Source organism: Ranitomeya variabilis, chromosome 4 (assembly GCF_051348905.1).
Source record: "Ranitomeya variabilis isolate aRanVar5 chromosome 4, aRanVar5.hap1, whole genome shotgun sequence".
Taxonomy (NCBI): domain Eukaryota; kingdom Metazoa; phylum Chordata; class Amphibia; order Anura; family Dendrobatidae; genus Ranitomeya; species Ranitomeya variabilis.
The window spans coordinates 644531196-644554208 of NC_135235.1; the positions used below are offsets into that span (position 1 = coordinate 644531196).

At 47.8% G+C, this 23013-nt stretch overlaps 1 protein-coding gene across 6 annotated transcripts in view; it reads left to right on the forward strand.

Moving 5' to 3' along the window:
• Window positions 1-23013, forward strand: part of LOC143767351 (uncharacterized) — a 145049-nt gene that overhangs the window by 53012 nt on the left and 69024 nt on the right. For 4 of the 6 annotated variants that reach the window (XM_077255602.1, XM_077255603.1, XM_077255605.1 and 1 more), the window contains exon 6: window positions 254-344. The exons of 1 other annotated variant lie outside the window; for it this stretch is intronic. In XM_077255602.1, the coding sequence (XP_077111717.1) occupies window positions 254-344 (91 nt within the window). Of the gene's footprint in view, window positions 1-253; window positions 345-23013 lie in introns of those variants that run through there. One more of the 6 variants, XM_077255608.1, reaches the window with a different exon arrangement.

A 23013-nucleotide genomic window follows, 5' to 3' on the forward strand; every position in this document is an offset into this window, starting at 1 on the left:
CTCCTTGTTCAGCAATCCCGACCACTTGGGATTGGCAGCTGCAGTACCGAAGTCTGCCTGAGAATGGCACTTGGTGACTACCTGTAGCCCAGTGTGTAGAAGGATGTGAAGGCCTTGTGCTCAGTCTTGTTTTATCCCCCTGTATAATATATTTTATACTTTGTGTAATGAGCATGGTGGAGATGGCAGGATTAGAGCTGATCATAGATGTGTCTTCTCCATCTGTTTGTGACTTTTACAATATTTGTTTCAGGGTGAAAATCTGACCCATATTAATACTACAGAGACATATGTGAGGGGTGATGAGCGGTGTAAAGAGGAGATTCCTACAGATAACCGCACAGGTGAGTAGTAGCCTCTAGCTGCACAGACTTCACAGATTCTTTTGAGTCACTGGATGCTACAATTGTGTTAAAATATATATATATTTTTTTAAAAAACTTTTTTCGCATGTATTTATATTGGTAAAGTTGAAATGCCGTCTTTGTACAACAGGGAAAAATAAAATCCATTATTGACGACCACAAATGTGGTTTCTGCACCCAATCACAGGCCACAGGAGACACTTAAATTACATTTTGTTTTTTGGCAAATAAGTTACCAATTTGTCCCTCCAGCTTATTAAATCTTTGCATTTCCATATGTTAAATTAAACACCATTAGATTGTTGCATAGAGAGCCAGACAAAATAAAAGTAATGGCAATGGGCCAAGAAAATATCTGGCAGCAGCAAAGATGCGTGGATTACCAATGTGGTCAGTGATCAGTGACATGTCATTCCTCCAAGAAGATGACATACAGATATTATCAGGGTGACATAATGGAGACTCGCATTACTGTGACCTTTTCCATATGTCTTGAGCTTCACCAGTTATGGTTTACAGATGGATTGACTCATTCTGTTTGACCTTTGATGGAAGATGGAGCTTGGCGTGTAATAATCCAGAGTTCACTCCAAAACCTTGAAGCAAACTGTATTTGACTATTAGAGCCAGATGAAAGATGTAGTAAAGGAAAGATGCACTTTAATGTCAGACTTACAGCTGTTCTGTTGAAAAAGCAAGAAGAAAAGAAGATATTCTGTCCCAAAAAAAGTAATCACTTTGCAAATCATTAATAATTAATGTCGGGAAAACTAGGACTGACTGGACGATCGTGTTTATTGGACGCCATAGAATCTACTGTGATGATGGTATCTGGTGTGAGACCGCTCAGAGGTGATAAGTACATGACATTACCCCTCCTTTTACAAAGGGCCACAGGACCAGGACTCGCAGGGTATAAAGCATGAATTATGCAGCTAGAAATCAATGTTTCTCTTGTCCACAACCTTTTCAGTGAAGGAAATACTGTAGGAAACAATTTATCTTCATATAAGCAAAGATCCGGTGAATTACACAATTCTAGAAAGTCAGATAAATGAACCTTGAGTTCAGGATTACTCACTTGTGCCTCTTCCCACCATAGAATGTACTGGTGAAACCTATGTTATATCCCCATATATGATGCCAGGTTAGGAGTTCTGCATCATCACTGTTAGATAATTGCTGTGCTCTGTAAGTGGCAATCAGAGGATGCTCCCCCTGCTGCTGTTAACCTTTTACATGCTGCTGCCAGTCTCTGATAGCGAAATATACAACATATGATCAAGGGGTAAAGGGGGTGCTGTTCCACGCGCTCATCAAATCCCTTAATTGTGGAGTGCCAATGGATTGCTATGGCCATACTGAAGGCCCCTGTGCTGGCCATGAGTGTACTTTTGTGAAGACCAACCTGCGATTGGTTTCATAGGTGACTGTGATTTTTGCTATATACTGCAATATTGAGGTATTTCCATATAAAGCAATCAGATGATTTCAGTTTCAAGTTCTCTAAGAACACTAAGAAATAGTAATTTCAATATTTTATGAAAAAAAAATTATATATTTTAAGTCAGTACAGTTGAATCCATAAAAGTCTGATCTATCAAAATACAAAATTAGTAAAATCAGTTAGCTCAATTGGTAAACACCATCAAAAGAAAAAAATTAAAGCCCAGAATTAGACTTTCAGTCTCCACTAGCGAGTGAACGTGCTCGTCACTGCTTGTTAGCATCAATGCGCTCGAGAAGCTCGTTACTCAGCGAGTATTTTTGAATGCTTGTGCAAGCTTGAGGCCCCGACCCGCGTGTTTGGCTCTTGTTATACAGACAATAGACATGCGGGGATTACCTGTCAGTCACTGTAATGAAGTAGCCATCTTGGTTGTGCCATTACTGTGATTGGTCTGGCTTCATAGCGTCATTAGGTCTATAGAAGACCCGGACGCCATGCTTGTCACAGTGTACCAACGGAAAAAGGCAGAGCAGGGAGAGGTGCCAATCTAGGGACCGTGTTTTAGCTGCCTATAGGCAGGGATTAGACACCATTAATATTTCTTTCAACTGCAACAACAGCCCTTATTAGAGCTTATTATAATCCATACAAATTCTGCTGTTAGCAGCACTTAGGGACAGATTGTGCCTAAGGGTTCATGTAGGACAGGTTACAATTAATTACACTTCCTTTCTGCTGCAACTCATACTAAACGCCATTTTCAGGGCTAATAATATTCTTTTTGCTCTTAATCCTGCAAATTGTTCTGTGCAGGGAAATGTTATGCGCCATTTATACTGCGGCAGTTGTGCGTTCAAAGCAGAGGTCCCCAACCTTTCTGACATTTAGAGCCACATTCAGCTTAGAGGGTCGCGAGCAACATTCAGCACTGAGAGAGGGTCACGAGCCACATCTAGATCCCACCCCCTTCAAAGTAGTGTCAACCAAGGCCCCCATTACAGGTATAATGATAATCAAAGCTTTTGCACAGAAATCACTCCAAAGCAGTGCACGGAGATCCCGGGGTTCCCACAATACACCCATTCAGTATTTTCCCATCAATGACTCCCAACACACTGTCACATCCAGCTTTGAGCACCTCCTCTAACAGGTAGTACCATCTTCGTGTGTACCATACCTACAACATCTTTAAACCCCCAAGACCAGTAAATGTGTATCCAGATCTGCACTACTGTGTAGGGCTACTCACAAAATTCACCATTTTGAGATGTGTTCTTCATACCAGTTTGCTAGACATGGAGCTAATGCACCAAGCTGGCAGACAGTCGCGAGCCACAATTCATGGGACCGCAAGCCATATGTGGACCCCTGGTCTAAAGCATACAGTCAAACTTGGATGGTTGCAATAGCATCACTATATTCCTACTGCAGTGTAACCATTCCATATGAGGTGTGCAAATTTTCCTGCGATAGTAATTCTGAAAATTTTTTTCAGTAGGGAAATATTATATTGCATTCATACTGCGCCAGTTGTGCATCTAAAGTATGCAGCCAATCTGGGTTGGTTTATCAACTGCATTGCTATGTTGAGGTTGGCAAATATTTATGCTGTACTAATCCTGCAAAGTTTTCTCAAAAGGGATATATCACACATAATTTACAATGGGCAAGGCACAGGGAAGTGAACGTGATGATGATGGCGCAGCGCAGAGGCTGAGGCCGTGGGCAAGGTAAAACTGTGCCTGCTGCCGAAGCACAACAAATGCTCACATCATGTCGACCTACCTTTCTGTCTTACTTTGTAGGGTAGTGCAGACCGCCACTCTTCAAGCCAGACCAGGGTGAAAAGGTTGTTGGATGGATAGCAGATAATGTTTTCAGTCAGTTTGACAGCACCACCCTGTCTTCCACACAGCCCAGTTTCAGTAGTCGTGATTCTGGACCACATAATCTTTATCCTGATCCTTCTTCCTCCCACCATGCTGAGTGCCCAGAGACAAGTGATCCCACACTTGGACACTCCGACTGTCATTTATAAATTCTGGCCTGTTCCTCTGCCCATTTCAAGCGAGACATGAGGAGATAGCATATAGCAATGTCAAAATATTTGAGCAGCCACGGTCACAAGAAGGCAACAATGTAAAAATGCAGTTACTGTCATAAGAGGTGGATAATGATGAGACACAATTGCCAACAACTGATGTTAAGTCAGGAAATCAGGAGGAGGACCAGGGTGCGGAAGTGGAAGACGAGGTGGTGGACAATGAAGTCACTGACCCAACCTGGGAAGGCGACATGCAGGGCGAGGACAGTAGCATTTAGGGGGCGAGGGATCTGCAGCACCACAACAGGCAGGAACATGCAGTGGGGTGGCCAGAGACACAAGGCGTCACCTGTTCCCCAGAGCACCAACATGGGTGAAGTTGCCAAACCAAGGTTTAGGTGTCCCGATTCTAGCGCCTTTTTTTAGCACCAGCAGGGACAGCACTACTACCAGCCTGACCACAACCAGCGTGCTCGAGTACATGACCGCAAAGCACTTGACTACGTGCCATGGTCCAGAAACAGTGTCTGTGGGTGACACTACTTCCTCTTCCGCTGGTCTACGTGTACACCAATCCCGTGTCCATGATGCAGGCAAAGATGCATACCAAACTGTAGCTGTCGTTGCACACTTGCAACCGTGTCCCAGTCCAACGTTCAGTTTTCTCTACCCCAGTCCTTGGAACACAAGCGTAAATACGCAGCCACCCACAGGCCACAATACTAAATAGCTACATTTCCAGACTGCTTGCCCTGGAAATGTTGCTGTTTAAGCTTGTGGAGATGGAAGCTTTCTGCAAATCTCATGGTGGTGGCTGTCCCTCAGTACTCGGTCCCCAACCACCACTATTTCTCCCGGAGTGTCGTCCCCGCATTACACAAACACGTGTCCCATATCATCAGCCATGCCCTTACCAATGCTGTTACTGAGGAGGCCCACTTAACTATGGACACGTGGACAAGTGCTTGTGGCCAGGAACACTACATTTACGTGACGGCAAGCTGGGTGAACATTGTGGATGTCTGGACCGAGCCGGGTCCCGAGACAGAACACATGCTACTGGATCGCCCCATCTAGGGCAGTGGAGTACTTGGTAATGGGGCCATCGGTTCTCAAGGGGGATGTCATGGTGGCTGACCCAGTCCGTGGGCCTAGGGACGTCCGAATAAAAAGGGAAAGGTCTTTAAAGGGGAAATGTTTGATACCACCTGTGGTATTCGGTCAGGGTGACCGACGCTGCTTAGGGGTCCGCTGGGGTGATGTTATGGCAGCTAGATGGTATACCTTCCCACAGGTGAAGTGTGTCCCCAGGGCTTCCCAGAATGTAGATGGTGGATGGTGTGAGGCGCAGTGAAGAACGAGGACACTAGGTTGCAGTCTCTTTACCTTTACTGAAGGCTTCAGCATCCACAGTCCAGAGCACCAGATCACAGGGCTGGCAGAGTCTGGCTAGTCTGAAAGCAAATCCAGAGTCCCCTTATCCAGGTGGAAATCAGTAGCCTTCCTCTAGCGCCTGGGTGTTGTAGTACCTTACTGCTGAGCTTCTCATAAGGTCCTCACAACTGTGGTAGATGTTGTGTCTCTCTGTCCCCCAGATGGATAGGAAAAACCCATATGACTGGTGGCCTGAGGCTTTTTACAGAGACTCTAGCACGCCCCAGCCTCCACAAGTTGCCACCGTGCCTCCTGGGTATAGGGCGGATCAGTAACTTGAAATTAGCTGTCCTGCCGGTCTCTGGAGCAAGGCATAGAGGACTGTTGCTCCCTCGGTGTTCTGGCTACCGGATCCTGCGCCTCAGAAGGAGGCAGCCTGCTCCTGGCTGGTCTCCCTCGGATGTTCCTCTCCTGTGCTCTGCCTTCCTGCACACTCTCTGCAATATGTTCGCTTTAATGTCTTCTTCCAGGAGCTGCAGCACTTCATGCCACAGGGCTCCTATCCTTCCTCTCCCTCTGTCTTCCTGACAGGAACTGAACTCTGAACTCCCTTTTCCCTCCAGATCAGGATGTTTTATAGGGGAGTTCACCTAAAATAGGCTTAGAGCTCCCCCTTCTGGTCTGGAGTGTGAACATGTTGCATGCATTGTGTTTACCTGGTGAAAAGATCTCCTTTATTGCCTCCAAGCGTAACATCACTCCCCCTAGAGGAGAATAATAAAGAAACGACCAGGACCCTGGGGCGCTGCACTACCGTTACGGAAGATTGCTGGTCCTTGTTCAAGCTGGGTTTCTCTCACCTTCTACAGCAGTTCCTGCGCCTCCTCCTCCTCACTGTCCATCTCCGAAACATCAACATCAGTAGCAAACCGGAAGCTCTTTAGCACTGCCTCATAAAAACAGCAACAGGCTCTGCTGAAGCTAATCTGCTTGGGTTACAAACTGCACACCGCCGTAGAGTTATTGAAAGGTCTAACAGACCAGACTTATCCGTGGTTCTCGCCCCTGAACCTACAACCAAGCATGGTCGTGTGTGACTAAGGCAGTAACCTAGTGATGGCTCAGAACCTTGGCAACCTCGCACACATATCATGCCTTGCTCATGTGCTCAACTTTGTGGTTCAGCGGTTTCTCAAAAAATACCCAGATCTGCCTGAGCTACTTGAGGAAACAGGCACACAGGTGGTATGCTTCCACAAGTCAGCTGCAGCGTTTGCAACTTCCAGGTCAAAGACTGGAGTGCGATGTTACAATGTGTTGGAACGCAACGTTGCATATGTTGGCAAGGCTTTGTGAGCAGCAGAGGAGAGTAGTTGAATACCATGCCCGTCAATATTACGGTCAGCCTCCGCACATAAGAGCTGATGATTCTGTATGGATATCTGACATATGTACGGTTCTCCAAAAGTTTGATTCTGATGATGAGTGGCGATGACACCATAATCAGCGAAACCATCCCATTTCTCTGTCTACTGAAATGCTTGCTGCGCACAAATAAAGAGGAGTATTTGCAGGCTGAGCAAGTGGAGATGGAGCAAGAAACAATACAGGGTTACACTAACCAGTCCAGCCTCATCTCATCTTCTCAACGCTGTTTGGGTGATAATGAGAAGGAGGAACAGGAGCTGGTTGCCTGCGCTACAGATGGTACTACCCACACCATCTTCATCCCGTCTGTTAAGCGTGGATGGCCGGAGGAAGAGGAGGAGTACAACATGGACAGTCGTCCTCTTGGTGGTGTGAGATACCGCTCCCCTGAGTGCGTTGGGGACACTCGCTTGGCAACGGGATTAAAGCACTCAGGAGCGTTTTCTCACATAAACAGTCTATTTGGTTTGTTAACTCCGCATAAACCACATAACAAAGTCAATTTCATTACATCTACGAACATATCATGACCACCAGTCTGTTCATGTAGCAGATAAACCTCTCTGCCATATATTACAACCCCCCTTGTCTGTGGTTACCTTCCAGGAGCTCTGCTCCTCACGCTGACTCCTTGTCAGCCCTGGCTTCCCCAACACAGAAGCCGCCCCAGGCTCTGTAGGTACATGGTCTCACCTCATGCTCTCCAGGGATCAGTCCTACTCCCAGGACCTCCCAACACAGAGGCCATTCAGGATCACGTCCTCACCAGGTGCTCTTCAGGGATCCAGTCCCCACTCTGGACCTCCCAACACCCAGGCCTTTCCTCTCACAGGACCTTACAGTCAGGAACCATTCAGATCCATACACAGAACCATGTGACCAAACCCTGGTCATATTACGTAGCTGTAACTACCCCTATAGGTGGGAGGTGTGTGTGGTTAGCCAGTCCCGCCCAGCTCTCCGACTAACCCTGCAAGCCTCCCTTTTAAGTAGACAAACACATACTTGTGGGACTACAGGTCCCAGAACAACCTTACTTCAGGCTTACAGCGCAGACTCCCTCTGCGAAACATACCGGCCATTTACAATCCTGCCGTTCACTGTTTCACCATCAGCATTACAGATACACCTCCATGCGTATCCTGAGGAGCACATACAGTGCCCTCTGGCTGTTACATGGGTCACTGCATCACAGTGGGAACAGGGAAGTCTAGGCTGTTGCCAGTTTAGTTAGTCAGTTAGTTAGTCAGTTTTAGCACACATGGCTGAGCGTTATGTTCTGCTGCCTTTCCTGTGACCCTCGCATTGTATGCATTTTGGCCACCACAAATTACTGGTTGGTCACACTTCTAGACCCACGCTGCAAGGAGAATTTTCCATCTCTCCTTCCCATGGCGGAGATGTCTAATAAAATGTTGAATTACAAGAAGGACCTATTTGAAGAATTGTTAAATTTTTTTTCCATCTAACAACACTGGCAGCAGAGGTCACAGTTCCTTGGACAGCCAAGAACTAGATGAGGGAGACACACTCCAGATGCAGCAAAGGCAGGTGAACACTATCAAAGTTCGTGCTGGGGTCACGACCTTGCCTTAGCTCCTGAATCAGCCCTCAGACTGTACCCTTTCCCTACCCAGGGAAGAGGGTGAAAAATACCAACATACAAATATACACATATAAACTACGGAGGTATGCACCAGAGCGTGGAGGATGGGGTTAAACCAAAGTAGGAGAAGGGAATTATCACAGACTCAAAACCTAGCAACAGTCATAAATAAATCCACCCAAATCCTCATATAATACCAAACAACAACCTCCAGCCATGCAGCATAAGCTGCTCTGACAATTAGTGCTAGCCAGGACTCCGTTTATATAGGAGATGGGAATGGGTAATAAGGCTCTCAGCTGAGAACCTTATCTAAAGGAGGACTCCATAGAACAGATTAACCCCTGCACTGCCAAAAGAAATTTACACTGTTTAATATGAAGATGAAGTGCTTCTAATCAGTGCAGGAGTAGAATATATCAGATGCTGTGGTCTTCTGGCTTCCCTGTCGTGGTAAACCCGTGACAATGGGTCCTCGTGCCCCAAAAGAAATCTAACGAATTCTGTGATCCCAAATTCGAATGCCCACCTCCATTCAGAATCCCACAGTGTGCCTAAACCACTCCTAGTATCCCAATTTTTGGCATTTCTATAGCAACAAGAGCCCTCAATTTAGGGGTGCATGTCTCAAGAAGCACGAGTTGGGCATAACATAAGGGCACTACAAAGTACTGGGCGCTACACTGACAGATATGCAGTTTTCTCTCAGCAGCATCCATTGCTGCTTTGTTTTTGGAAAACATCCATGTAGTCAAAATCGTCACTACTAGTGTTGAGCGATACCGTCCGATACTTGAAAGTATCGGTATCGGAAAGTATCGGCCGATACCGGCAAAGTATCGGATCCAATCCGATACCGATACCCGATACCAATACAAGTCAATGGGACTCAAGTATCGGACGGTATTCCTGATGGTTCCCAGGGTCTGAAGGAGAGGAAACTCTCCTTCAGGCCCTGGGATCCATATTAATGTGTAAAAGAAAGAAAATAAAAAATATTGCTATACTCACCTCTCCGACGCAGCCTGGAGCTTACCGAGGGAACCGGCAGCGTTGTTTGCTTAAAATTCGCGCTTTTCCTTCCTTACGTGAAGTCCCGGCTTGTGATTGGTCGCGTGCCGCCCATGTGGCCGCGACGCGACCAATCACAGCAAGCCGTGACGTAATTTTAGGTCCTTCAGGATTTTAAAATTACGTTCTGGCTTGTGATTGGTCGCGTCGCGGTCACATGGGCGACGTGACCAATCACAAGCCGTGACGTCACGGGAGGCTGGACACGCGCGCATTTTAAAATGCGCGCTTGTCCTGCCTCCCGTGACGTCACGGCTTGTGATTGGTCTCGTCGCCTATGTGACCGCGACGCGACCAATCACAAAGCCGGAACGTAATTTTAAAATCCTGAAGGACCTAAAATTACGTCACGGCTTGCTGTGATTGGTCGCGTCGCGGCCACATGGGCGGCACGCGACCAATCACAAGCCGGGACTTCACGTAAGGAAGGAAAAGCGCAAATTTTAAGCAAACAACGCTGCCGGTTCCCTCGCTGAGGTCCAGGCTGCGTCGGAGAGGTGAGTATAGCAATATTTTTTTATTTTAATTCTCTCTTTTACACATTTTTACATTAATGTTGTTTCGATACCGATACCCGATACCACAAAAGTATCGATCTCGGTATCGGAATTCCGATACCCGCAAGTATCGGCCGATACCCGATACTTGCGGTATCTGAATGCTCAACACTAGTCACTACGCCTGTATTTAAATTCCCAGAGGGGTGTAATCTCCAAAATGGGGTCCCTAGAGAAGGTATTCTGTTCTTCTGGCGCTTAAGCGTTCTGTATATGGAGACTGCAAACTATTCTACGCTTTGTTCTCCAAGAGTCAAATAGCGCTCATTCCCTCCGAGCCTAGCTGTATAGCAAAGCATTACTGTACAGACACATATGGGATACTTCCACGTTCAGAACAAATTGTGAGACACATTCTTACCTATTCTGTGTAAAAAATGTAAAATTTGGGGCTAAAACTTTTTTTGTGGTAAAAATGTAATTAAATTTGTCACTGCTCAATGGTATAAAATTCTGTGACACACTGAATCCATGAATTCACTGCGAGGTGCAGTTTGTAAGACGGGGTAACATATGGGGGGTTCTGCTCTTTTGGCATCTCAGGGGCTCTTCCAGTGGGTCATGGCACCCTCGATCTATAGCAACAAAATCTGCACTATAATATGTCGCTCCTTCCCTTCTGAGATTTCCACTGTGTTTGAAAAATAGTTTCTAGTTACATGAAGGGTATTGTGCGCTCGGGAGACCTTGCAAAACAAACTGTGAGGTCCAATTTTTTCTTACTACCCTATATAAAAAAAAAAAAAATAAAAAAAATTTTGAGCTAAAACAACATTTTATTGTTAAAAATGTAATTATTCTTTCTTCACCGCACAATAGTATAACATTCTATGGCCGGGGTCACACTTGCAAGTTCAGGGCGAGAAACTCGCACATCTATACCCGGCCCTGCCGCTGACTCTCGGGACCAGAGCGTTCAGCTGCATAGAAATAGATGCAGCCACACACTCTGGTCCCGAGTGCCGGTGGCAGTGTCTGGACTTTGGTGTGAGTGACTTTGGTGAATTTCTCGCATTAAACTCACAAGTTTGACCCCGGCCTAGGAGACACATGCAGTGTCAACATCCTCACTGCATTGAGATGAATTAATTGAGGGGTGTAGTTTATAAAATGATTTTATTTAAGGGGTTTTCTGATGTTTTGGCACCTCAGGGGTTCTGCCAATGTGACATGTCGCCCTCAAACCAATCCAGTAACATCTGAACTCCAGTATGGTGCTTCTTCCCTTCTGAGCCTAAAAATTTAGTCTTTGACCACATATGGAGTATTGACGTACTCGGGAGGGATTGCGTAACAAATTGTACCATTAATTTTTTCCTATTATCTCTTTTGAAAATTAAAAACTTGGGGCCAAAGCAACATTTTAGTGTAAAAAAATAAATAAATAAAAAAATCGGATTGCACTCGGACCAATGTTATTCAATAGGTGTCTTTTCATTTGAGATTTTTTTTTCTCAGCCAAAATCGGACTGAGAAAAAAATCGCAGCATGCTGCGAGTCTCGGACGAGACTCGCCAATGCAAGTAAATGGTCCTGTAAATGACTGTATAAAAATAGTTGCGGAGAAAAAAAACGGATTGCATACGGATGTAAAACGGATGGTGCGATTAAAAATCGCATTGCGCTCGCATAACACTCGCATGACAATCGCATGACATTAGGGTATCTGTGAGTCAAAAGTAGCTTAGATATTAGTTAACCTACTCCCCATCCATCCACCATACCCACCTCTTTCACCGAACCCTTGCCCAAATACCTGATGCGGTGACTATTGCCGAATAAAACTTTACACTGAAATTGGATTAAATGGCCACAGCAGCCTTTTATTAACATTTAATAAAACGATTTAACAGTAAAGTCCAAAAGAGAGGGTGTGGTCCTCGAAGCCTCAAAACCTAATCTTAAGTATCCACAGCCCACCGTGGCCCCAGGTCAAGTCTTACCCCCAGCCGCTATGCACCAGCTCGGGGGCAGATGATAACCAACCTGTCCGAACCACTAAACAATTGACGGGTCACTTGATTAACCCTTTCATAGGATTGAACAGATCCTGTCCAACCGAAATTCCTTAGGGGAGTCCAGGACCTTGTGAGATCCCCCCCCCCCCCACCAATCCACCATTTTTTCCATTTCCACCAACTTCGAGGACCCCCCCCCCCCCACGCCTACCAACATGAATGTTCTGACCACTCAAACATTCATGTCCCCCCACACTTTCAAAGCTGTCTTGATACCTTCCTGTATGGCCAAGCACCACATATCCGTGCCCACTGCGTTTAAATGGACGCCATCCGCTCTCCAATAACTTCCTTCACCGGATTCCAAATCCACGTGCCTAACTACTACCGCGCCATTCCTTCCCATAAAACGAGACTGCTTTATTCAACTTAATGCTCGCTTTATTAACCCACGCTGTTATGGTTCTCAATGGCAAGAGAACATAGCCCAGCAAACATAAGAACTAGCTCTTGGAAGGATGGAAACTAAACTGACCATGAACTAAACCTGCCGCACAACTAACAGTAGCCGGGTAGCGTAGCCTGCGTTTTATCCCTAGACGCCCAGCGCCGGCCGGAGGACTAACTAATCCTGGCAGAGGAAAATATAGTCCTGGCTCACCTCTAGAGAAATTTCCCCGAAAGGCAGACAGAGGCCCCCACAAATATTGGCGGTGATTTTAGATGAAATGACAAACGTAGTATGAAAATAGGTTTAGCAAAATTGAGGTCCGCTTACTAGATAGCAGAAAGACAGAAAGGGCACTTTCATGGTCAGCTGAAAACCCTATCAAAATACCATCCTGAAATTACTTTAAGACTCTAGTATTAACTCATAACATCAGAGTGGCAATTTCAGATCACAAGAGCTTTCCAGACACAGAAACGAAACTACAGCTGTGAACTGGAACAAAATGCAAAAACAAACAAGGACTAAGTCCAACTTAGCTGGGAGTTGTCTAGCAGCAGGAACCTGCACAGAAAGGCTTCTGATTACAATGTTGACCGGCATGGAAGTGACAGAGGAGCAAGGTTAAATAGCGACTCCCACATCCTGATGGAAACAGGTGAACAGAGAGGATGATGCACACCAGTTCAATTCCACCAGTGGCCACCGGGGGAGCCCAAAATCCAATTTCACAACACCACGCCACTGATCTTGCTCCTCGCCATACCTTCCTCGGGATAATATCGGACCAAACTACCACCTCTTTTGGAAACATCGCCCACAATCTTAGCATGTCAAACTTAATGTCTTTTATCAACTCTCTGCAAGGCCTCTTACCCAGAGATCATTCCCTCCTAAATGTATTACCACTATGTCAGGACCACTGTCCAACCGGACGAAACGATGAAATTCAGACAAAAACTGACCCCAAACCATCCCTCTTTTACCAATCCACCGTAGGGTTGCCGATTCCTGAGGAAAGCCCAATTGATGCCTCGACGGGCACATCGCAGCCCTCAACGCTGCCCAGAAGACAAATGAATGTCCCATAATCCTTATTAACTGATGATGATGATCTGCAACAGAAAAAGGAGGGGAGACAAACATCTCAGATCAGGTTTGGCCGAACATAAGACCGAAATCTCTCGGATTCCCAGCGACCAATTTTCTTTATCACATCTGGAGCGCCCCCAGACGCAGGGCCGCGGGGTACTCTGTATAGGGCCTCTCTGTCTCGGTCCTACGGTGGCTAGACCCGGTCCGTGACCCTGCTAAGGGGCGTCCAATGAAAGGTGTGATGATGGTGCGTGGTGCAAGGTGCGATGAACAACGAGGACACAGGGTTGCAGTCTCTTTACCTCTTTACTGACGGCTTCGGGATCCGCAATCCAGAGCACTGCTAACAGGGCTGGCTGAGACCGGCCGGTCCAAAGGCACATCCAGAGTTCCCTTTACAGGTGGAAATCAGTGTCCTTCCTACCAGCGCCTGTGTGTTGTAGTACCTCCCTGCTGAGCACCACGGGATAGTCCTCACAACTGTCGTGTATGTTTCTGTTCTTTCTCTCCGTCCCCCAGATGATATGGAAGGGATGCTCCCGTATGACGGGGTAGGCCTGGAGCTATTTTATAGGGACCCTAGAGACACCCCTCTCCCACCATTGCCTCCGTTGTCTTCATTAGGTGATTTAGGTGAGGCAGCCAACCTATAATTAACTGCCTGGCCGTAGTTTAAAGTAATGCGTGGAGTCTCTTACTTTCTCGGCGTTCCGGCCGCCGGCTACGCGCCTCAGGATGATGTTGCTGATCTTGAGGCACGACTCCTTCTGGTTCTATCTCCTTTGTGCTGTGTTCCCGTTTCTCACTTCTCCACAATATGCTTCGCTTCATGTCCTTTCTTAGGAGTCTACCGCTATAAGGCACAGGCACGGCTCTGTAACGATCTGTCCTTTTCTAGGCCTCTGTCAGGATCCCACCCCTGACAGATCCTCTCTCAAGCTCTTCCCAGCTACTTTCTCCCTAACTTCCTATCCAACCCCCAGTTTTACCCAAGTGTGAGGAGTGGCCTAGTGGATAGGGCCTTTTGCTCCCCCTGGCGGCCGGAGTGTGAAGTGTAATGTGTGTCTGAGATACCTGGTCAGGTGAACTCCTTTAGTGCCATCAGACATACCATCACTCCCCTTAGTGGCGGAGCAACAGTACTGCAATGACCAGGACAACCCCCCCCCCCCGGTTAAATCCAGTACTCCCGGACTGGGAAAAGAAGAACAACAATACATGTTAACAAAAGACGTACAAAATTTTAAAATGCAATAAACAAGTAAATTTAACAGTGCTTCCCTTTATGGGAGGTGAGGACACTTGAACGTTGCGAAAGTTTGGTCATGCACAGTTTATGACTCTCAGTTTGGTGGTTGTAACTTTGAAACAGCAGGGACCCCGGGTAAACAAAGGGGTCCCTTCTGAAAGTTTTGGAGCAATTCACTGTCCATTACTCCACTGTCCATTTTTAAACCTGTAACAAAGATATTTACATAAACATTTTCAACCAAATAGCAACCTTCGTTAATATCTCCAAGTTTTGTATCGAAGCGGAGTTTGATTCTTGGTGCTACGTGTAGACCTCCGCAGTGCAGGGGTTGCTATTGGCCTAACAGGGCCCGCTATGCTTGCTATCGCTGGTGTAGTGCACTGTCTTCTAGCTATGCTTCTAGTGAGTCTGGGTAGCACTGGAATGCTGGAGCTCTCAGGGCTGCTGCTACCAATAGTGCATACGGCAGATTCGCCGATAGAGGGAGGACTTGCCGGTTCAACGGTTGGCATGGCATCCTCTGGTGGGGTCTGCTGAGATTGCGGGCCCGGATGATCTGGCACCACATTTAGTTCTGGCGGGTTCGGTTGATGAAACGTTAGGACAGGTACCACGATGGCCTGAGTCCAAGACTGGGGAAAATCGCCAAGAACAGTGTGTATCATCTTCTCCTCTTCTACAGGGGGAGAGGTTCCTGGATCTGTTTCCCTCTCTCTCAACTTATCAGGGCATATTTTAAGGTGGTCTCTGGATATTGCCGTTGAGGTTTCCCCTCCATCTTTGCTGATGAGACAGACCTTTGTGTTGTCGAAATCGGATGGTATCAAGTTTGTGTAGCCTCCTCTTCCGTTTGAGTACTTGCTCACCGGGTGACAAGGGAATCGCAGGAGCATGCTGGTTGTAGTCTCTTTCTTGCTTCTGTCTGGCCTGGGAGAGACTTCTTTCCATGCATTCCTGTACTTTGCGGTACCTTTGCTGCCTCTCTGTATCCCAATCTGCATCTGGCGAGGTATCTTCGGGGGTTAGGACCCCCATGTCCAGATCAACGGGTAACTTGCTAGATCTTTCTCGCATCAGGTACGCTGGAGTGCAGTTGGTGGAATTCACTGGGATGTGGTTGTACATGTCTACCAGGTCAGGCAACTTTGTTGGTCACAAGTTCCGTTCCTCTACAGGCAAGGAACTACAGTCCTCTACAGTAAGTTGATCACCACTTGGTTCATCTTTTCACACATCCCGTTGGTTTGGGGATGGTACGGTGTGGTTCTGATCTTCTTACACCCGTACAGATTGCAGAACTCCTGGAACACCTCTGCTTCAAATGTTTTGGTGGCCGTCCTGGCCGTTAGATCCTTGACAGGTACAACCACCAAGAATCTGGAGTAGTGATCCCCGCTGGTAAGAGCGTAGATATAGCCTGACCGGCTAGGTGTTAGCTTCACATGATCCAGCGCGACCAGTTTGAGCGGCCTTTTGGTGATGATGGGCTGCAAGGGAGCCTGTTGGCTGTCACGGTCCTTCCTGCGTAGGCTACATGGACCACACCCCGACACCACTTCTCGATGGCTCAATACATGCCAATCCAATAGAACCTCCTTCGGAGTAGCCTCTCCAGCTTCCTCCATCCGAAGTGTCCGGCCCCATCGTGGTATGCTCCCAGAACCATTGGCGCATCTCGCCTTGGCACCACTATCTGCCATACCAATTCATGAGTGCGTGGGTCGATGCTTCTCCGGCACAGCTTACCATCGTGAATAAACAGTTTGCCTCTCCCCTTCCACAGCTGTTGTGTTTCCTGTGGATCATCCGGGCCGGGATGCAAACCTGCCTGCGTCAGGAGCTCTTTCACCCAATGGACCGCGAGGTCACCATCCTGGGTCTCTGCCCATCCGTGGTGGGGCAGGGGATTCAGCGTGGCATCCTGTTTGTTCTTGTGCCTGTTCTTCACATGATGGGAGCTCTGAGCGGCTTTGGGGCGATGGAAAGCGGGCAGCTCTACCTCTTCAAGTGCCTCCAGGTCCTCCCCCGTTTCTGGCAAATTGGGCATCCGGGACAAGGCATCGGCATTCGCATTCTTGTGTCCTGCCCGGTACTTGATGGTGAAGTCATAGTTGGACAGCCGGGCCATCCACCGCTGTTCCAAGGCCCTGAGTTTGGCTGTGTCCACGTGCGTCAGTGGATTATTATCCGTGAAGATGGTGAATTTTGCGGAGGCCAGGTAGTGTTTGAACCTTTCCGTCACTGCCCAAACGATGGCGAGGAATTCCAGCTTAAAGGAACTGTAGTTGTCAGGGTTCCTTTCCATGGGGCAAAGTTTCCTGCTGGCGTAAGCGATTACCCTCTCCTTGCCTTTCTGGACCTGGGACAACATGGCTCCCAATCCTACAGTGCTGGCATCCGTATACAGCACAAACAGTTGGTCATATTCAGGGTAGGCCAGTACCTCTTCTCCCGTCAGAGCCGACTTCAAGCAAGTGAATGATCCTTCCAGTCCCTCGTTCCAATCAAATGGGGTATTCTTCCCCTTGGTCTTCTTGGATTGGCCCACCAACAGATCTTGCAATGGCACGGCTTTCTTGGTGAAGTCCTTGATAAATCTCCTGTAATAGCCTACCAACCCGAGGAACTGCCGGACTTCATGGAGGTTGCTGGGCTTCGGCCAGTCCTTGATCACTGTAACCTTGTCGGGGTCTGGGGCTACTCCTTCTGCACTCACCACATGGCCCAGGTACTGCCCTTTGGGTTTTAGCAGATGGCATTTGGATGGTTTCACCTTTAAGCCAAAGTTGGACAGGGCTTCAAACACCTCGGCCAGATGGTCTTCATAGGTCTTAGAGAAGACAATGACATCGTCCAGATACAGCAGCACGGTTTCAAAGTTCTTGTGTCCCAGACAGCACTCCATCATCCTCTGGAACGTTCCCGGAGCATTGCACAATCCGAAAGGCATGTAGTTGAATTTGCAGAGTCCCATCGGCGTCGTAAAGGCCGTCTTCTCCTTGTCCGCCTCTGCCACGGGAACCTGCCAGTACCCACTGGTGAGATCCAAGGTAGAGAAGTAGTTAGCAGATTTTAAAGCAGCCAGGGACTCCTCTATCCTGGGCAGTGGGTATGCGTCCTTATGTGTAATGCGATTTAGCTGCCTATAATCAACACACATCCTCATTGTGCCATCTTTCTTCCTAACGAGGACTAATGGAGATGCCCAGGGGCTACAACTGTCTCTCACTACCCCAGCCTCCTTCATCTCTCGCAACATGTCTTTGTCACACTGATAATGAGCTGGGGGTACAGGGCGGTATCTCTCTTTTATGGGTGGATGATCTCCTGTGGGGATATGATGTTGAATCCCTTTTACCTGCCCAAAATCTAGGGGGTGCTTGCTAAATACCACTCGTACTCATAAACCACCCTGTAGGCCCCCTGTTTCTGGTGAGATGGGGTAGAGTCAGTGCCCACCTGCAATTCCCGACACCAATCTTTCAGTTGCCCTGCAGAACCGTTGTTCTCCACTGGATTGGACGGGACCAAGGGTCCGGGTGCCTGTATCACACTATTATTAACAGTAAACAGTTTAGCAAGTGTGACGTATTTGGTTAGATGGACCTCCTCCTCCCCACAGTTAAGAACACGTACTGGCACCCTCCCCTTGCGGACGTCAACCACCTCTCTGGCTGTCAGGAGAGTAGGCCTATTATCTGAATATACGGGTTCTACCAGGGCCTGATAGTCTTTACCCCTGAGGCCGATGGCTGCCCAACACCATATTAGCATTTCGCTCCTGGGGGTATCGCAATGGGGTTTGAATCACTCACTGTGACACGACCAATTTCACCACCAGTCAGCTCCACCTGCTGTCTCTGCATCAGAGCCCTGATTTCTTTTTGCAGGGCGCGTTGTTCACTGTAGCCAGCTGTTTCTGCTACCTGCTGCAACAAGAAAATAACTTCTGCAAGACAATTTTCTATGACATTAGTACTAATGGTCATCATGGGATTACATTCACGGCGGTCAATATCAACAATTACAATCCCTTGGGCCTTCAATTCTACCCGCCCCACTTTGATGGTGACCTCTTTATACCCCACATGGGGCAATGGCTGACCATTACTGGCTATTATGGTGAAATCATCATCGGGGCCACGAGTAATATCGGTGTCCTCCCAATAACACTAATAAAGTACGTAAGGCATAGTTGTCACCTGAGAACTGGTGTCCAGCAACGCGTTCATGGGGATACCGTCGATCACAATAGGGAGAACTGGTCGCCCTCCAATGTATTTGGCTCTCCAGTTTTGCGGGCCTGATCGTCCTACTCCTGGGGGTTGGCCCTCTGCCTCAGGGGTTGCTCGTTTAATGACAGTACCTTGCAAGGTGGCCCACCTGGTGGCAGCGGCGGCAGATAGATCGTCCGTCCCGATGAAAGCGATCGTCGTCCCTGCCTCTGGTCAGCGGAATCCTCCTCTGTCGCATCCAGGGGACATCCTCCGGTCTGGAAGCCAGCTGGATCTTCTCCTTGGGGACCTCCTGTAGGGACTGTACGGTCCGGGCTAGGGTAGCAATGCTCTTGGTCAGCTCCTGCATCTGGAGGCATAGTCCTGCTGGGGAATCGTCCTCCAGGATCTGGGCATCGGCCTTGGCGGCAATCGGGGCATCTGGCGCCACCTCCTGGTGGTACGTGAGAGCTTGACGTCTGGTAAGTACAGCACGGCTGGGCTGTCACTCCTGTAGTGCCTGGATGGCTTTATCTTTCAATTGCGCGAAGGTTAGGTCTGGATTCTGCATGGCCAGGAAGTGCAGTTGGGCCCTTTGGTAACTGCACAGGAGCCCCTCGATGAACCGCTCTTTCAGGAGTTTATCCTCATCCTGCATGCTGTTTGGGTCTTTCTGTTTGATGGCCTGCAGTGCCTCCTGGAGATTAAGGGCATAGTCCCGTAAGCTATCCTGCGGTCTCTGCTTACACCCATAAAACGTCAGTTTAATTTCTGTAGCTGTGCGGGTGTCAAAGGTGATTTTAAGCTTTGCAAAGATCTGCTGCGCAGTTTTCTTATCCGCGGCGGGATAAGAAAACTTCTCTCAGAGCCGCCCCAAAGAGTTGGCCGGTTATCATATGAACTTTCTGAGGCTCTGTCAGGGGATAAAACTCGAGCAGGCTGCAGATCCCCTCTTTAAAGTCAGTTAATGTATGTGACTCTCCAGAGTATTGCGGGAGCCAGGCTGCTCCAGGTAGATACGGCATAGAGAAGGGCATCATGGCTGTTGTAGCCGCAGCAGTATCCGGCTGGCTGATAGGGGCGGCAAGCTATGCGGCGACCGGCGGTGGTACAAGGCCCGCGGCTGCGTCTACTGCGGGGCCCGGAAGCGCCCCTGGGTCTGCGGCTGCGACCGCCGACTCCGCTCCTCCCGAATCAGACATGGCCGTTCCTTCCCCCTGCTAACCTGCTGAGAGTCGGGGTTCCTCTTCCGGAATCGGCACTTCACTGCGTCGTCTTGTTCCGTGCTCTTTTTGGCCGCCTCTGCCCACGAAGCTATGGCTCCTCCCCTCATGCCCCACACGGCGCGGCGATGGCGGATTTTGGCGGCACATGGCAATACACAGTCTGTGCAATAAATCACGGTCCAAGCACAATGCAATCACAGTTCCAAGGCACACATGACCTGATTCTTCAGGCTTAAGTAGATCCTGTTCGTGACGCCAAATTGGAGCGCCCCCAGACGCAGGGCCACGGGGTACTCGGTACCGGGCCTCTCTGTCTCGGTCCTGGGGTTGTCACGGTGGCCTGACCCGGTCCGTGACCCTGCTAAGGGGCATCCAATGAAAGGTGTGATGATGGTGCGTGGTGCAAGGTGCGATGAATAACGAGGACACAGGGTTGCAGTCTCTTTACCTCTTTACTGAAGGCTTCGGGATCCGCAATCCAGAGCACTGCTAACAGGGCTGGCTGAGACCTTTCAGATAAGAGGTATCTATCATATATAAAATTGGTATGAAGATGTATGTCGGTGAAGAAAAATCGTGGTTATGGATCTTAAAGAAGAATATATCACTTTATATTGATATAAATTAAAAATGTCACTTTTGTATATTAATATTTATTAATAATGTTTAATATTTATAATTGATGCACTTAATATTTGTATTTTTCATGTTGTAGTTTCCATAAATTTCATGCCTCTTTGTGGAGGTATTTACTTAGGTTATATATGCATTTTTTTGCGACACAAGTATTTTATTCACTATATAGATTACTCACCTTTGTTTTGTTTGATATATGTTTGTTTAATTCTCTTGATTATACTATTTGGGATTGCCCACATATTTACCCAAAGTAATGATGGCCGAAATTGTGCTGTACGCATTTCCTGCTTCCGTGGTGCGGTGCTTGCCGTCCGATGCCCCGCCTGTGACATCGTGGATCGCGCGCTTCTATGATGTTGCCGTGAGGTGTGGGGTGGGAGTGCCGTTGTTATGGCGGCATGCGATGCGTCGATACAAAGGCACTATATCGGATATGACCAACGGAGTGCTGTGCGCATCCCTTGGTTCCCTGGTGTACGCATGCTCCGTCACGTGTCTGACCCGTGACGTCACGGACGGCGCGACGCGCCTTCCTGTGACGGCTCTGGGGGGCGTTGGGCGGGGGTGCCTCGCTGGGTCAGCATGTGATGCGCCACTACGAATGCACTTTTGTTGGATTGGCTAAAGCTTAGATTTATTGGGTATATAAAGTGATAGTACGACCTCCCTCACATCACTCCCTGAAGAAGCAAGACGTGTGAAACGCACGTTGGAGTGTGAGGAGGCAGTGTCGGCACGTTTACTATGAGTACTGGTTAGTATATATATCTTTATGCACTATGCACTATGCACTTTCCAATTACTTCTAAAGTTGATTGTTTTTGCATTATTTGAAATGCCATTAATTTTTCTCTGGCATATACATTAAATTGCACTTCCTTTTATTTTTGTCCCACTGTGGATATATACCAATTTGGTATTATAGCTAAAAACTTTCTCTTATTACTACCAGTACCCAATGTCATAAAAGAAATATTTTTATTTTTTATGGATTTATATATATCAGCTTTGAGTGCCATAAACTGCCCCTCTTGTTTTTAAATATTTTGTGTATTGTTCCAATGGTGTCAAATAAAATATTTAGGATTTTATATGATTCTCCTCTAATTATTTCAAGTAGTTTTTTTGGTTGAATAATAGGTTATTTATCTGCTTGAAGTTTATTCATTATTATTGTGGGATATTTTCCTTGTCGGATTAAAGTCCTTCCTACCAGCGCCTGTGTGTTGTAGTACCTCCCTGCTGAGCACCACAGGATAGTCCTCACAACTGTCGTGTATGTTTCTGTTCCTTCTCTCCGTCCCCCAGATGATATGGAAGGGACGCACCCGTATGACGGGGTAGGCCTGGGGCTATTTTATAGGGACCCTAGAGCCGTCCCTCTCCCACCATTGCCTCCGTTGTCTTCATTAGGTGATTTAGGTGAGGCAGCCAACCTATAATTAACTGCCCGGCCGTAGTTTAAAGTAATGCGTGGAGTCTCTTACTTTCTCGGCGTTCCGGCCGCCGGCTACGCGCCTCAGGATGATGTTGCTGATCTTGAGGCACGACTCCTTCTGGTTCTATCTCCTTTGTGCTGTGTTCCCGTTTCTCACTTCTCCACAATATGCTTCGCTTCGTGTCCTTTCTTAGGAGTCTGCCTTTATAAGGCACAGGCACGGTTCCGTAACGATCTGTCCTTTTCTAGGCCTCTGTCAAGATCCCACCCCTGACAGATCCTCTCTCAAGCTCTTCCCAGCTACTTTCTCCCTAACTTCCTATCCAACCCCCAGTTTTACCCAAGTGTGAGGAGTGGCCTAGTGGATAGGGCCTTTTGCTCCCCCCTGGCGGCTGGAGTGTGAAGTGTAATGTGTGCCTGTGATACCTGGTCAGGTGAACTCCTTTAGTGCCATCAGACATACCATCACTCCCCTTAGTGGCGGAGCGACAGTACTACAATGACCAGGACTCTGGGGCGCTGCACATCCTTATGCAGATGTGGCGCCCCTAGGGGTATTTGCCACAAAAATAGTTATTGACACCAAATACAAATACTAGAATAGCAAGACTGCACTACCATCTCCGGCCAGAAGGGGGAGCTCCAGAGACTCCCCTTGATCTATTCTGGTCTGAGAAAAGGACTGGCAGTTGGGCTGAGGAGCTGAAAGTGAGAGGTCGTATAACTGAACTCCTAACAGCCCTATGACGGATTATAGGCCCGTAATACCCATAGTAGGAAAAGAGGAATAGAGAAAAAGGACAGTGTGAGAACCGGGTAGCAATAATCACTACCCATAATAGGCGCAG